This window comes from Camelus bactrianus, chromosome 24, assembly GCF_048773025.1.
Source record: "Camelus bactrianus isolate YW-2024 breed Bactrian camel chromosome 24, ASM4877302v1, whole genome shotgun sequence".
Classification (NCBI taxonomy): Eukaryota; Metazoa; Chordata; class Mammalia; order Artiodactyla; family Camelidae; genus Camelus; species Camelus bactrianus.
In genome coordinates, this window is record NC_133562.1 from 17,771,323 (window position 1) to 17,788,645 (window position 17,323).

At 46.2% G+C, this 17,323-nt stretch overlaps 1 protein-coding gene across 17 annotated transcripts in view; it reads left to right on the forward strand.

Moving 5' to 3' along the window:
- Positions 1–17,323, forward strand: part of FHOD3 (formin homology 2 domain containing 3) — a 411,645-nt gene that overhangs the window by 366,581 nt on the left and 27,741 nt on the right. For all 17 annotated transcript variants that reach the window (XM_074352245.1, XM_074352246.1, XM_074352247.1 and 14 more), the window contains 3 exons: positions 9,189–9,371; positions 10,970–11,089; positions 11,836–11,997. In XM_074352245.1, coding sequence (XP_074208346.1) covers positions 9,189–9,371; positions 10,970–11,089; positions 11,836–11,997 — 465 coding nt within the window. The remainder of the gene's footprint in view (positions 1–9,188; positions 9,372–10,969; positions 11,090–11,835; positions 11,998–17,323) is intronic.

Here is a 17,323-nt window from a genome sequence, read left to right on the forward strand (position 1 = left end):
CCGATGGAGAACCCCTCATCTGAAGCTGCCTGTGTGAACCCAGAGACCGTGAACATTTTACAACTCCTATTAGTTGTGGTTGAGAAGAGTCCAGCAGAAAGCAGTCCTCGTGGGGATCACAGAACCCGGGCTCCCCCAGCTGTTACCTGCTGTCTCTGGCCACCAGTCTCAGGGACCCGAGGGACACGGATGCTCTCTGTCCATATGTCAAGCCAGCCCCGCCGGAGCTATTTCTCCAGGTTTGTTGTTGAAGGAGTTAAATCAGGACTGAGATGAGACGGAAGTGGAACCCTTGCAGATCTTTACTAATATGATTTCCAGCTTATGCCCAAATGGCCTTCTATCAAACCATATGCTTCTTGAACGCTGGTGCTGGAGCGTGGCACCGTGTCTTAATAGGGCCGTTCAAAACCTCTGTGTGCCCGAGCGTGATTAGGATGTATTCGCTGACGTCCTGCTTAGCAACCCAATGGTCTGTATCTGGTTCACCATGAAAACTCATGGGAGTCATTAACTTCATTAAGGGAGTGGTTTTTCATGAGAGTATTGAACTTTACAATATGATTTGGGGGCCATCTGTAAGTAGTAATAATGATATTTTCCCAAGTAAAATGTCATTGAGGTATCACAAATGGAAGTATGAAGAGTTCTCCTTTTTTTTTTCCTTGCTTTCCTCGTTTTTATAGTCTGTGTCTACTCAGTGGGTTAACACAATTGAATGGTCCCGAATTACATTTCTCTTGGCCCAGCTTGGCTGTCAGACCTGTCAACATCCTAGAAACAGAAGTTCCCTGAGTCAGAAAACACAGAGATGATGATGTAGTGGTCTTGTTTGATGTTTTCTCTCCTTGAAACCAAATGGCCATTATAAAGTCATTAATAAATCTATTGATATGGTAAAGAGCAAATTAAAGGTACACACATATCTTTATCATATGCTCATGATAAAAAAAAAAGGGGCCATCGCCTCATAGGAGGTAGCTTTGACTCTGCTGTTCCACTGCCTCTTGGCTATTTTTATTGTTAATGGCATGTTAAAAAAAAAAAAGTAAACTGGCAGATGGTAACCTTACAAATCTTCAACAGTGAACACAAATGGTTTAAATTAATCAGAGAAGTGAAAAAGAAAAGAGTGGTTTGATTACTTTCCCAAAGGAAAACAAAAAGCAACAAAAATCATCACAGGAAAATGCCTTCTGAAGAAGAGGGGAAAGCGTTGACAACTTTTAGTTTTAGAATTCTTGTACTTGCTTAAAACAATTTGAGCACTAAGAAAATTAAAATCTAGAGGAGGGAGAAGATGGAGGAGTAGAAGGGCGCTCGCAGGTCACCCTCTCCCACAAATACACCAAGACCCACATCTGCAGACCCACTCAGCCAACCAGAGCACCTGTGGAACTCCGACAGAACATCGCCCTCTTCAAAAGATAAAGACGCCAAAAATCTGGTAGGAGAAAAGGAAAAAAAGAACAAAAGGCAAAGCAGCGCGGGATGGGTCCTGCGGGGAGGGAGCGGCAAAGGAGGACTGGCGCTCGCTCGCTGGGTCTCCCCTCTCCAACTGAGAGGCCAGCAGGACGGAGGGGGAGCCTCCGAGGCTCGGATCTGTACAGAGCAGCCCTTGACTAACAGAACTAAGTTAAACGGGCACAGAGTGTCCCCCCGACACCCAGCCTGAGACGCGGCAGGCAGCGGCGGGCAGGGCCAGGCTGCACAAGCCGGGCGGAGGACGGAAGTGGCTGCACGGAGGCAGCCCCCGGAACACAAGGGGCTGCGCGCCGTGGCTGTGGGTGCACAGGGCAGAACAACCTGGGCCCTCCATAAAACAGCAAGGTTGATGTGCTCTCGGGGGAAGGGTGCACACCCCCATCTCTGAAAACCCGCGGAAAGTTTTCGGGGGAAGAGAGGCGGGGCTCAGGCACAGCCGCCATATCCTCCGCGCTGAGCACTCAGGCGGGGGCGGGGACGAAACCTGCATCCGCATCCAAGGGCTTAGCAGCCTCAAAGGCCAGACTGAGACTGGCCTGCAGCCCGGAGCAGATAGGATCCTTCCATCCTGGTCCCTCAGAGAACTTGCTCCACAAAGACAAACAAGGAGCTGGGTTTTGGCTCGGAGCAGGGACAGGGCTGTCCCTCGGTCTTCCGCGAGCCCACCTACGGAGCGCCGACCAGGGCGGAGCGCGCAGCCGCACAGAGAGCGGAACTACCGGCAGAGTAGGTAGAGGGAGAGCGGCCCCCCTGCCTTTCAGGCAGGAACACAGCCCCTGACCGAGGTGCTGGGAGGGGGCACGACCCGCCTTCCTACCTGGCCAGTCTGCAACATCTGACTGCGGCATCCAGAGGGGCAGTGACCTGCCCGCCCACAGCAGAGGAGAGCTGCACCTGACCCAGTGTTAGGAGGAGGCGCGATCTGCTTGCCGACAGGTGCTGGGAGCAGCACAGAAGAGGGCGCCAACGGAGGGCCTCTGAAAACAGCAAGCTGAGCTTCCAAAACAGGACGAAGACAGAAAGACTTCACATTAAAAGCACACAGACTCCAGGAGAACACCGACAATCCCCCCCCCTTTTTTTTTAATCTGTTTTTACCTGTTCTATTTTCTATTACTCTCTTAATCTTTACTTCTTAATTCATTTCTGTTTCTCTTGGGTTTTGATGTCCTGCTATTGATTAGACACAGGTTTCAAATACATCTATTCATCTCCCCCCCCCCCTTTTTTTGGTAAAGGTTTCAAAAGGACGTTTCAACCCGATTAATACTCTGCTTCAACTCACTCTTCTATTATTCATTATACACTGTTTTCAAACCCTCTTTCTCCCTTCTTTTAAAATTCTCTCTCTCTCTCTTATTTTTTTTTCTTTTTTTCCTAAGTTCTATTCCTAAATAGGCATCAGATAGATAAAATCCTTAAGGACCAAAATAAACAACTGATACTCCATAAACCACAGTGCCAAAGAGGTATGAGCAAGATGAAGAAGCAGAAAAACCTTTCCCAATTAAAAGAACAAGAGAAATCCCCTGAAAGAAAGATCAACGAAATAGACATCGATAGCCTACTAGATCAAGATTTCAAAAAAGGAGTGATCGAATTGCTGAAGGAATTAAAAGAGATAGTGTTTAGAGATATAAAATATGTCAAAAATGAAATTGAAGCTATAAAGAAGAGCCAAGTAGAATGGGTAAACTCATTGACAGAGATGAGGAATGATCTAATAGCTATGCAAAGCCGACTAGATAATGCAGAGGAACGAATTAGTGATCTAGAAGACAGGGCAATAGAAAGCACCCATTCAGAAGAACTACAAGAGAAGCAAATAAAAAATAATGAAAATAGCATAAGGGACCTATGGGATAATATAAAGCGTCCCAACCTTCGCATAATAGGGGTCCCAGAAGGAGAAGAAAGATCAAAGGGGATTGAAAAGGTTTTTGAAGAAATCATGACTGAAAACTTCCCAAGCTTAAAGAAGGAATCAGATATCCAAGTACAGGAAGCTCAGAGGGTCCCAAACAGGAAGAACCCAAATAGACCCACACCAAGACATATCATAATCAAGATGGCCAGCGTCAAGGATAAAGAAATGATTCTAAAGGCAGCAAGAGAAAAGCAAAGAGTAAGTTACAAGGGAACCCCCATAAGGCTCTCAGCTGATTTCTCTACACAAACACTACAGACCAGAAGGGAGTGGCAAGATATATTCAAAGCCCTGAGTGAAAAAAAGATGCAGCCTAGGATCCTTTATCCAGCAAGGCTATCCTTGAGGATAGAAGGAGAAATAAAGAGTTTCACAGACAAAAAAAAGCTGCAGGAGTTTAGCAACACTAAACCCATGCTAAAAGAAATATTGAAAGGGCTATTCTAAATAGAAAAGTAGCAGGATGCTACAGAAATGAGAAACACACAACTGGAAAGGTGATAACTCATGAATTACAAATAAAGTAAACATGAAATTATAAAAGAAGACATACAAATCACTGAGAGTGGGAGAGTGAGGCAGGGAAATACAGAATTTTTTTTTCTTTCTTTTTAAAATTTTTTTTAACAGTAGGATGGGTTTGAGATCATGTTACTATCAGTTTAATAAAAACAGTTATAGTAATGGGTTGATAGATTTACAAAAAAGGGTAACCACAAGCCAAAAATTTACAAAGGAGTCACAAAAATTAAATAAAATCCATGATAATACAAAGGAAAATTACCAAACCACAAAAGGAAGAAGAAAGGAACAAAGAGGATATAATACCAATTCAACTGCAAAGATAAGTTCAAAATGGCAATAAACACACGTCTATCATTAATTACTGTAAAACTACTCAGCCATAAAAACCGACAACATAATGCCATTTGCAGCAACATGGATGCTCCTGGAGAATGTCATTCTAAGTGAAGTAAGCCAGAAAGAGAAAGAATAATACCATATGAGATCGCTCATATGTGGAATCTAAAAAACAAAAACAAAAACAAACAAACAAAAACAAAGCGTAAATAAAGGACAGAAATAGACTCACAGACAGAGAATACAGACTTGTGGTTACTAGGGGGGTGGAGGGTGGGAAGGGATAGACTGGGATTTCAAAATTGTAGAATAGACTATACTGTATAGCACAGGGAAATATACACAAAATGTTATGATAACTCACAGAGAAGAAAATGTGACAATGAGTGTGTATATGTCCATGAATAACTGAAAAATTGTGCTGAACACTGGAATTTGACACAACATTGTAAAATGATTATAAATCAATAAAAAATGTTAAAAAAAAAAGAAAATTAAAATCTAAATTTGTAGTTCAGTTTTTATTTGGAAAACTAGTTGAGTCCAAATCCTGGGCTTTCGGAAAGAAGTGACATTTGCTTGGATAGTCTTGGTCCTTTTTTAATACTGTCTGTGTGGACAGGTGGGATCAGTAGCGTCAGCCTACGGGAGAGCAAGGAGCATGACTGCTGAGCACGTGCCCTGATGCCCCATTCCACCCACATAGTCTGTGTTTGGGGCCCTGATGAAGTGAACATTGGAAAAGGAGGTATCTTGGGCTCACCACCTGCGACCTCACTCTGACCGCAGCCCAAAACACATCTCCAGTCCACTTTGGCATCACTGGTTTCTGAAGAACTACTGTCCTCCCTGAGAACTCTCTCACGAACCCAGGACAACCGCTCCCCTATTCAGATGCATCCTGAGACACAATCATGTAAACATCCGCATGATTGCTGATTATGGTGTCAAGTGTCCAGTTTCTTATTTTCTTAGTTTTTGAATTAATATAGGATAAAATTGACTTTTTTTTTTCAGTGCCCAGACTTAATTGAGTTTTAAAACATATAAATTCATGCAATGACCACTGTAGTTGGGATGCAAAATAGTCCCATCTCCCAAAAAACCCCTTGTGCTGTCCCTTCCTAGTCACATCATTAACCCACCTCGATCCCCTGATAACCACTGATCGCTTCTCATCACTGTGGTCTTGCCTTTTCGAGAATGTCACATACATGGCATCATACAGTGAGTAACCTTTTGAGACTGGCTTCTTTCACTCAACATGATTGACACTTTGAGATTCATCCAAGTTGCGGTGCGTCTCTATAGTTGGCCCCTTTTTATCGCCGAGCATCCCTGCACTGCAGGGATGTAGCCCTGTCTGTATCTCTTCACCTGCTGGAGAACACTTAGCTCCGTCCAGCTGTTAGCGGTCGTGAATAAGCTACTACAAACACTCAAGCACAAGTTTGTGTGTGAACTCAAGTTTAATTTTTCTAGGTTAAGTACCTACAAATAGAATTACTGGATCACCTGATAACTCTGTGTTTATTCTTTTGAGGAACTGCAACTTGGCTTTTCATTCTCTTAACAGTCTTCGACAGAGAAAGTGTGTGTAATTTGGATGAAGTTCAGCGTATCAACCTGTTCTTTTTTTGGTGTCATGTTGATTGCCTAACCTGGGTCACAAAGATTTTTCTCCTGTGTCTCCTTCTCAGAGTTTTGTAGTGTTAACCTTTTACTTTTACATTCGTGATCCCTTTTGGTTCATTTGTATATAAGGTGGAAGGTCTAAGTTGAGGCTCACTTTTTGCATGTGGGTTACAGTTGTTCCAGCATCATTTGAAACACTACCTTTTGTCTGTTGAACTGCCTTCACACCTTTGTCAGAATCACTGGGCCATATTTGTGTGGTCTGTTTCTGGATGCCGTGTTTTGTCCCACTGATCCCTGTCTCCATCCTGAGGCCCATGCCTCACCGTCTTAATACTGTGGCTCTATTGTAGCTCTTTCGGTGCTGTGACTCCTCCAGGGGGGGTCTTCTTCAGAATTCCTTTGGTTTGGCTGTTTTGGTTCATCTGCCTTGCCATATAATTTTTAGAATCAGCTTGTCTATAGCCACAAAAAAATCATGCCATTTTGATTGGAATCGAGTTTAATTTATACATCAATTTTGGGAAAACTAACGTCTTGACTATATTGAGTCTTTCACTCTGCAAACACAGTTTATCCCCCCATTTGTGTGATCATCTCTGATTGCTTTTACCAGCATTTTCCACTTTCTAGCATACAGAGCCTGCATGTGATTTTTTGATTTATACCTAAGTATTTCACTGTAAATAGTATTTTTTTAATTTCAGTTTATTATTGTTTATAATTAATATGTAAAAATAAAACAGATTTTTTTTGTATACTGACTTTATATCATACAACATCATTAAACTCACTGTTTTATAAGTTTTTTGTAGATTCCTCACAATTTTCTATGGGGCAGTTATGCCATCTGAGATAGGAACAGTGATATTTTTTCCTTTCTAATCTGTATGTATTTTAAAATTTTTATCTACCTGGCTAGGATTTCCACACAGTGTTAAACAGGAATGGTGAGAGGGGCCTTCCTGTGTTGTTGCTGGTCTTAGAAAGAAAGCATTCTCTCTGTCACCGTGAAGTTTGAAATGAGCTATAGGGTTTTTTTAAATAAATGTCATGTATCAGATGGGGGATTAATTGCATTGATTGACTTTTTCATATTGATCCAACCTTTTAGTTATTTTAAAATATATTGCTATATAAAATATAGCAGTGGGGTTATATATCTCAATATATTGGCATTTATTTATGAATTTTAAAATATTTTGTTAAGGATTTTTGTATCTAGTCCATCAGGATATTGGTCTGCAGTTTTCTTTTCTTGTACTGTCTTGGTCTGGTTTTGTATCAGGGTCATTCTGGTCTCATTAAAAAAACTGAGAATTATTCCATCACCCATTCAGGTTCAGGCCACAGATTCTGACCCACCTTCTGTGGACTGTGGGTCCAGTGTCAGCTCAGTTTTCAAAGTTCTTATAGACCAGTTCAGGCCTCAAAGTCTTTGATGTGCTGTTGAAGGTCAGGTTCACACGTGAACAGCTCAGGGATAAGCTTGGAGCTTCTTAAACAACGTTGTGCGCTTGCTTTGCAGGATTGTCATTTTTTGTGACCTCCAAGTGCTTTCCCACTTTCTGGGGCCTTCCTTTTTGGCCCTTCAGTGAAACCTGGGGCCTCGGTTGCCTCCTTTCACCACGCACTTTCTATCACCGTGCCCATGTCTGGGGCCAAGCCGAGGGAAGGTAGAGAAGAAAAACAGAAGGGGTTTGCCCCACCTCTTGGGGCCACAGCTCCACTGATTGGAGGGGAGGTTCCCTATGTCAGAGTTTAGGATCTGCCAGTTCTGCTGCCACTCCTAGGAGACCCCTTCCCCACCTCGCAAGTCGGAGTTGGAACCAGAGGACTCCCCTGGAGCTCTCTCTGTCTGCACCTGATACCCTCTTTCAGGTTTGGGGCTGCCTGAGAGCCCAGGCTGGGGAGTACCAGAGAAAACGGTCAGCTCATGACCAGTTCAGCTGAACTTCCGGTTCTGGTCTTCTTCCCCAATCTACCTACCACTATTTTTCTTTTTTCATCTTCAAATAGCTGCTCGATGCCTGCTGTCCAGGGTGTGGGGTTGCATTCTATGGGACAGACAGGGCGGAGCACACTGAGTCCATCTCACCCATCTCACCCATCTCACCAGAACTCCTTCCCATGTTTGACGCAGGTGGCGGCTAGTGCAGAGCAGTAACCAAAGCACTGAGAATTAATGACTTAACACAAGTTGCCAAAAATACGGCACAGTGCGTACTTCTTTGCTTTGATGCTGTTATTTGATAAATGAGAGAAGACCAATGACACCTTATCTATAGTAATGTTGTATGTGAAGTGTCACGTGGTGGGAATTTTTACCTTCTTTTAAAATGTAATCACCGAGGAATTTGAATTTGTAAGAATCATAATCCTTCCAATGCCTGTTTGCTTCCTCCGTCTTCCGCAGTTGATTTTTACCAGAAACAAAAGCAGAAGGCGATATTCTTTCCATTGGTATGTGTTGCTCTTTATAAGTGCCATCATGGTGGAGGGATATAAATTTGGAGTGTGGGATTAGCAGATACAAACTACTATATACAGAACAGATAAACAACAAGGTCCTACCGTATAGCACGGGGAACTATATTAAATAACTTGTAATAACCTATAATGTAAAAGAACATAAGAGAGAATATATATGTGTATAACTGATTAACTATGCTGTACACCAGAAACTAATACAACATTGTAAATCAATTATACTTCAATTAAAAAAATTAGTACCATCATCCTTTTTTCCTCAATCAGACTTGAGTTTGATGTCAAAATATTTTAATTTCTATATGAAATTTGACATATAGTTTAAATATTAAAAAAATTAAAATTATAAGATGGCCCGTGTACAAAAGTCAATCTGAGTTCTTTGGAAGGGGTTCATTTTTGTAAGCTCTTGAATTAATCCATGAGAAGCATATATTCTTAACACGTTTTACTCTGTTTCCTGGGGAACAGGGAGCCATTCTCTAATCTTATTATTCTTTCACCTTTTTCTCACTTCCCATCTCTCTTTCTTGTCTGAAATATCTTTCATGTAGAAGACTCAGAAAACTGGGGGCAAGTTGCTTATGAAACAGATTTAAAGAGAGAGGGAGAATATTAAAACAAATGAGTGCAAATGTAGATGCTCCCCAGGGCTTTCCCTCTCTAAAGTTTATTTGGTAGGTAATTGTCACCTGAATACAACAGCACTGACAGCAGAACATCTCTGCTACCTGGTTGGAAAATCACCATACAAATACTAAGAAGATACCGTATCATTCTGTCTTTCCAGAAAATTCTCACCATGATTCCCACCGAAGAAGAAAAGCAGAAGATCCAGGAAGCGCAGCTGGCCAGCCCGGAGGTGCCGCTGGGCAGCGCGGAGCAGTTCCTGCTGACGCTCTCCTCCATCAGCGAGCTCTCGGCGCGCCTCCACCTCTGGGCGTTCAAAATGGATTACGAAACTACAGAAAAGGTAAGCCCTTGGGAAGAGAGGCAGCCAGCCCCGCAGCCCCCATGTTGAGAAAGTTTGTGTTTTTACCAGTGAGCACGGGTGAGGTATCCTTCCTGAGACAGGGTTTGAAGGGTGAGTTGATTGTGATGGGTTTGTGTCTACACCGAGTGCGAGCAGCCTGCCAGTGAGGGATTATGCGAAAGTGTCTGCCTGGCGCCAGCCCCAGATAGTCCACTGGTGAAAAAAAAAACCAAACTTAAATTGTTTTTCTGACTCAGAGAAAATTTAGACAATACAGAAAAACACAATGTGAGAAGTGACTTGCAGTCTTTCTACCTGAGGGTCGCCACTTCACTGCCATTGACGTGTCAATTAGCAAGTCATTGGGTCCCTTTAAGAGAGGTTGTCAGTAGGAAATCTAAGATGAACCAGGCTGCAAGAGGCTGGAAAGAGAATAGAAGCAAAAGGACTTTGACAGTGAAGGCCTGGGGAGGCTCATCCCGAGTGGAAAGCGGAAGAAGCAGGCACTTCCCTGGACTCGGGTGAGGTGACCGTGCAGGCTGAGCAGAAGGAGCCAGTGGAGAGGAAGCAGGAGAGATGGACGGTGAGCTGGAGGGGAGCCTGATTCAGAGGAGGTGACAGACTCAGAGCACCGGGGGAGAGGCTGTGTGGTCCTCCTCGTTCTGCAGAGTGGGGAGCACGGGCCTGACTGAGGGCCAGATAGGTAGCAGGGGGTGTACGGTGCTTCAGGAGGTAGCTGCTATGTTGGAATTCATTCACGAATCAGGATGAAGGAGGCTAGGATTGCTACGGTGACGTGGTTGCACAACCAGTCAGCATGTTTAGGTGACTGTAGCAAAGTCAGGTAACATCATGGAGAAAACAGATCATTGAATCAGCCTTGGTTGGGGATTGGTAGGGCCTGCCTGGCAGAAGTGAGGCTAGAGAGAATGAAGCGGAACCTTCTGGCTTTGGGGTACGTGCTAGGAGAGAGGTTCTGTGAGGATGCTGAAGTGGGATGGGGGGGTTACAGAACAGCACAGAGGGAAGGGGAGACCAAGGCCATGAGACTCCAGGGCAAGCTAGACATCTGAGAGCAGGAGTTATGAAAGCAGTGGGAGTAATGATGGTGGCCTTCTAGGAAGTAACCCAGGCTAAGAGTGCCTCGAGGGGAGGTTAGGAGACCTGGATCCAGGGACAGGGAGGCCACAGTTGCTGTTGTCATCTGCCTGGGAGGAGAAAGACTGTGGTTCCGATGCTGAAGGAGCATGCAGAGGAGGTTCATAGAAGTCAACCGTGGTCAGAAGGAGATTGAGAGGAGAGCATGGCCTGAGTGTCCTGCTCAAGCTTGGAAGATGGGCGGGAACAGGGGAAGACAGCATTGTCACCCAGCCAAGCGCCTGGGAGCCGCAGGTAACCAGTTGGTCTCCACTGATGAGACTCCACTGCCGCCTTTTCTGCACATCTCCACACCTGGGAGCGTGTGCCCATCACCAGTGATGGCCTTGCACTGGGAGAACTCCACAGGTTATGACCTTTGCACAAAAAGTAAAAAGAACAAAGGAAAGCCAAAATGTGTGTTCTTTATTATCTTTTCTCACTTTTTTTTTAATTGAAAGGAAGTGGCAGAACCACTTTTGGACCTGAAGGAAGGGATAGACCAGCTGGAGAACAATAAAACCTTGGGCTACATCCTGTCTACTCTCTTGGCCATTGGGAACTTTCTAAATGGAACTAATGTAAGTCTCTGGCACACTTTACCCTCCTACCTCCCTTGTCCCCAAACCCCTGCCCTTCACTGGCTGCTGGAGGTGGTAACTCTGGGCCTCCAAAGCGCAATCCAATGAACAATTTCTGTGGGTTTTTTTTTTTTTTTAGTGAAACTCTAGATGTTTTTTGTCCTTGAAATAGCAGGGCATATTCGTTCAAGCCTATCTCTTGCTATAAATAAGAAAACTTAGAAAAATAGCACATGATTCCTCACGAAGCTTGGCTCCTCTCCAAATTGATTTTGGAGATATTTTCTTCTGCCCTGTTTTGTTTTGTTTTTTTTTTTTCTTTTTCTTTTTTCCTGTGCTTATTGCTGAAATATTTGTACTCATACACATTGTAAACAAACCTTTTTGGAAAAAGTAGCCTATCTTGAGCCAGGAAGTAGAAAAGCAGGGAAGGGATTAGGGGAGACACCTAGGAAGCAGAGCCCCAGGCCCCCAGCGCCCCTGACTGAGGAGGGAGCCCTGGGACTGCCCGGGGCTGATGGCCGTGGTGGGAGAGGGCTGGAGGCTCATTCCTCTCTCAGTGAGGCTGGTTCATGTGTGATCAGCTAAGATTGATGGAGCCTGTGGTCTGAGATGCCCCAGGCACAGAGGAATTAAGTATTGGGCTCCTCCAAGAAGGCTTTGGTTCTAGCCATTTGTGCCTTTCTAAGAGCCTGCGTAAAATTTGCTGCTCATCCTGTGTTTTATTTAAAATGCTCCCCAAACAGGCCAAAGCGTTTGAGTTAAGCTACCTCGAGAAGGTTCCAGAAGTCAAAGACACCGTGCACAAGCAGTCGCTTCTCCACCACGTGTGCACCATGGTGGTGGAAAACTTCCCGGACAGCTCGGATCTGTACTCGGAGATTGGGGCCGTCACCAGGTCAGCCAAGGTATGTCCCCAGACGCGGAGGAGGGCAGGCTCTGTTCACTAAGACGTCCCAGTGCTGCTTGCACCCCCTGCTCTAGAGTCTGTGAATAAAACTCATCTCCTCCCATTTCTAATGGACCTTGGCAATCATTTTCCCATCTCTGGTTCTCCATCAGATTCTTCCGTCCTGAGGTATGTGAGGCCAGATTGGCATCTGGGGCAGTCCGAACCCCTGCGTCCACTGTTCAGCAGTGTTGCTCACCAGGCTGGGTTCTCCAGAGCATTAAAAACCACCCAGCTTGTTTTAGGTGGGCAGAATTGCCCAAAAGATGTGATTCGGCTCCTCCTTAAACTCATAGAACCCTGCAGTGAAGTGTGAAGCCAGGAAATTAAGGGCACGCCTGGGCCCCCGCCCTCCAGAGATTGTCCACCCCTGTGATCTTACACGCAGGGAAGAGTGTTATAGGGCTGTAAACAGTATATAGCTTTGGCCCCTCAGCTGCAAGCTCTTCAACTTACTGCAGAGATAAATCTTCACGAGCTTAGGGTTGTCGTCACAGCTAGATAGCCAGCTGCCCCCCACCCCGCCCACCATGGGAGCATCGCTGGGGCCAAACAACCCCAGAGAGATCCCAAACCCAGCAGCACTGGGAGATGAAAGGCCTTGGAAGCAACAGGGGACTCACGGGGAGGGGCTTCAGGAGGGCACAGGAGCCATGCTGGTGCGGAGGAAACTCCTGCAAACAGCCCAGCTGGGAAGCTGAGAGCAGAAGGACCTTTAGCCCCGGGACACATCGGAGTCTAGTGCGAACACGGGAGAGACCGCGGCAAGCAGAGGTGGGGAAGGGGCTTGGCTAAGTGCCCCTCCCAGGAGCTCTTCCTCGCCCTGCCTTCTCCGACAGAGCTGGCTCGTGGGGACCTGGGGGCCTGGGACCCTGGGACCCTCCTTACCTGCCTCAGGCCGGCAGCTGCCGGTCCCCTGAGCAGGGAGCCCTGAGCCAGCCTGACGGTGGTCCTGCCTTGAGGTGGAAAGAGGCATGGCCAGTGATGCCCCAGCCCTGAGAGCTGGCACACTCTTGTTTCATAGGCACTCTTCCCGTATTCACTCTGTGCCAGGCCCTGTTCTCAAGTCTTTAGAAATACTACTGAACTATTCTAACAAAGGCAAAAAGCGCCCCCGAGTGTCCAGCAGGGACCTCCCAGTTGCTGCTCTGATATGCACCCCTCTCCCCTGGAGCACCTTCTGAGAAGACAGTTTGTTAGGCATAGTTCTTGAGATAAAGTCTGCCTGGCTTCTGGAGCCCCTTCATCTTGGTCCTGTTTCCAGAACAAGACAGTTCCCTTTTTACCTGTAGTCCTTTGTTCTTTCCAGGGCCTTCTGCTAGGGGGAGCCTGCTTGTGATGACAGTCGCCCTGCCTAGGGGCTGTGACGCCAGGTGGCCGCAGTGCCTGGCCTGGGTCCTTCTCAGTATCAGACCTGTCCTTGCCTAGACACCGACTACACGAGCCAGAAGTGCCGGTGGCTCCCACCCATTAAGCTGGGCAATGACTAAGGGTGACTGCTGACCCAGGTCAATGTGACTTACAACAGGAGGCCAGAGGGCATCCACCACTTCTCAGCCTTTATTCCAAAAGCTTTTTGGGGCGTTCAGGGGTCCTTCTGTGCAGACAGGTGCAAAATCAGCTCCAAGGAACCTCAGCCCCAGCTTCACTCGTTCCGTCCGCTGGTTGTCACTTGGGTGTCATCACTGAAACACCCAAGGTTGCCAGGTTACTCTGGCATCTGGGGGAGAACTGTGTCCCCCTCTCCAGAGGCTGGTGGAAATGAGTGGAGGGAGGGACAATGCTGGCTGCTCCTAGGAGGTGGGGGGTGGGGTGCCTCACAGGCTTGTACAATGTGCTGACCTGTCAGTTCAGCTTTCAGATGACAACAGTGACAGATGATCACTGACCTGACCCCACGACTCCAGGAGTGGAAGCAGGTGGCAATGCAGGCTTTCCTTCCTCATGTTTTACCTGCTTGTATTAGTTATCTACAGCTGTGTAACAAATCACCCCAAAAGCTAGTGGCTTAGGGTAATCTGTTAGTTTCTTAGGGTTGCTGTGACAAAGTACCACAAACTTGGTGGCTTAGAAAAACAGAAATATTTGTCCCACATTTCTGGCAGCCAGAAGTCTGAGATCAAGGTGTTGGTGGGGGAAGTTCCTTTTGGGAGAGAAATCTGTACCATGTCTCTCTCCTAGCTTCTTATGGTTTGCTAGAAATCACCCCAGTCTCTACCTTCATCTTCATATGCATTCTCCCTGTGTGTCTGTGTCCAGAGTTCCCCTTCTTATAAGGATTCCAGTCATATTGGACTAGGGGCCCACCCTATGCCAGTGTGACCTCATCCTCACTTAACTAATTACATCTGTAATGACCCTATTTCCCAATCAGTTCACCTACTGAGGCACTGGGGGTGAGGACTTCAGCATATGAATTTTGGTGTCACACACTTCAACCCATAAACAACAATAAGAAATGTTATTTCATGAGTGGTCCTGTCTGTTTCTCTTCTGAGGTTTCAATCAACATGTGCTCTGAGGCTGCAGTCATCTGAAGGCTTGTCTGGGGCGGAGAGATTTAAACCGTGGCAGCTCACTCACCTGCTGGCTGTTAGAGGCCTCAGTTCCTTCCCATGTGGGCCACTCCCAGGGCTCCCCAAGTGTCCTCATGACACAGCAGATGGCCTCTCCCAAAATATGTGATCCGAGACAGAGCACACCAGAGCTCCCGGCAGAAGCTCTTCCCTTTTTATGACCTAGCTTTTATCTTCTCTTCATTAGAACTGAGTCACTCAAGCTGGCTCGCATTCAGAGGGAAGGGTTGCAGGCTTTACACTGTGAAGGGATAAGTGTCAAAGAGTTTACAACCTACTGTTAGAGTACCATACAACTCATACTGTGTGTTTTCCGCACCACATCCTTTCTGCAGCCCCGGCTCTGGTCCCTGAGTTGTCCCACAGCATCCTGGACTTATTTAATAAGACTTGACTGCCTCATGGCACAGCTCTGTGTCCTCCTAGGCATGGAAAGTGGCTCACGTGGAGCAGTCCTCAGAAGAGGACTTACTGGCAAGGACGTCCTTCTCACAACAGAAGGCCAGGCCAGCTTTCTCCTTGGGGTGGAATTTTTTAGGGGTGAACCTAGGTTTAAGGCATGATGGCTGAGAACTTAGACTCCAGAGCTCAAGAGATCTGGGTTCAAATCCCAGTTCCACCACTTACCAGCTGTGTGGCCCTCACAAGTTCCTTAACCTCTCTGTGCAACAGTTTCTCCCCACTGAAGTAGAACCAGTAACAGAATCTGAGGCCATGAAGTAACTGGGAAGACTCAGATCATGGGTGACTCCATCAGCCCGGCAGGCAGCCAGCGGAGGCAGCCTTCCAGCCCTCCTCAAAAGACGCTATGTTCACCTCAAGCCTCAAACACCTTTCGGTCAAAGGCTCCCCACCTGGTTTCCATTGGCAGTGAGGTTCCTTTTATCTACCACCACCTTTAAAAGGCTCACAGTGCATTCTCTTCTCTGAAAACCATCTCTCACATGGTGTGGCCTCTGGCTCCATGCCCACCACTGTGCTGGGCAGGCATCCCCTGTCTAGACTGTACCTACCTATTGAACTGAAGTTATTAAATCTATTCCACCTATTAAAACTGTTGTGGATCAAGGTTGCTGCCAGATGCAAATGAGGGCAGGTGGAGAGAGCTACGATTAGACCTATTTCCATTGGCTCCAAGCCTCCCAGACCTCTTAAACATTATGTGTCAATCCCAGGTCATCCGGATCCCCTTCCAGATTTACTCTTTGAGCTATTCAGCCCTTCTTTTCTAAATCTGCATTTCTTTTTCTCTCAGGTAAATGCCAGATTTCTTTTAATCATAGGAAAATGAAACCTTTTCTAATCAGGACCCAGAATTCCTTTGTTTTCAGGCAAATCATTTTTCTCAAAGTTCTACCACTCCCCCCCCCCCCCCACTTACCTGAATCCCAAGCCTCTGCCTAAACTTGCCTTCTGTTTTTGGCACTGTCACACCCAAGAAATCCAGGACATGTGATGTCTCGCCTGGGCCCCCACCCCAGGCATCCCCCATGCTCAGCGTGTCTTCATCAGATCTTCTCACCGAATCAACCTTTGTTGCCTTGGTCTCCTCCATTGTCTTTCTGAGGATGGGGCTGGAGGTCTGAGGTCATACCCGCAGGTCCCCTTGGGCACTCGCCTCAAGGCCCTGCTCTCAGGCCCCGGTCCTGGCGCCAAGCAATGGCGGCTCACCTCTCTGCATCTTATCTCCTTCTGACCTTTGTTTTCCAGACTCTTACCCTTTCCCACCATCTTTCACTCTCCACCTCAGTCCCCTCCATTCAGCTCTAAGGTTTATCTATTTCTTCCTCCCCTCCTAGCCTTCTCAGTTTCTTTCCCCTTCCCCATCCCACATCTCCCTCCATTAAATACCCTCCAGTGTGTTTTTCTCATGGCTAACTCTCTGAGTCACATAACTTTTAGTCTAGAAATTCTTTCAAAGCATCCCTTTCAAAAACCTCATCTCAGGCCACTTCAGTCAGTCTAAACTGGTCCCAGTTCCCTGAGGAGCAAAGAGCATGCTCTGTCACAGCTGTTCCCTGCACACATGGTTTGCATCTGCTGGCAGGACCACACAGCCAGACACTCACCCAGACACAGATCCGCCCAAAGGCCTAGTGGGTTCTGAACACCCTCAGTGCTCAGTGATCACCTGTCTATACAGTGAGCCTCTTCGGGGACAGCAGCTTGGTCTCTTCCCCCACTTACCTTTGTCTTCTTCATACCTGGTAGGGGGACTGGCACACACTAGATTCTCCATGAGTGTTGTTGGAATGAGGGAATGAATGGATAAATGAAGTCATTTGTCATACAGTGTGAAGCTGATCATGGGAAAGAGAAGCTGGCTGCCCCTTCGCTGGCCCCAGCATGTCAGGGCTGTCCCTGTATGACTGTGGTGCATTCGTCCAACCTCAAGTGAAATATCTGAAGAACAAGAGTGCTCTGACAAATTTTATGAGACATCTGCTCGGTTCATCTTGTACTAGGGTTCCTTGATACCATGTTTTAATTTACAGTTTCTGAAGACTTTCTTAAGATTTCTTTCCAAATACTGCCAAAAAAAAAAAAAAGTGACACTTGTATTCAGCTCATTTGGAGAACAGTTTTATCACTAAATAACTTGATGCCAAGATAATGACAAATGCACATGTGGATAATTTTTAAGGCCATAAATATGTTTGTATTTCGGGGTGTGAATTTGGTTTTGATGTTTGTTTCTTCCCGGAGACC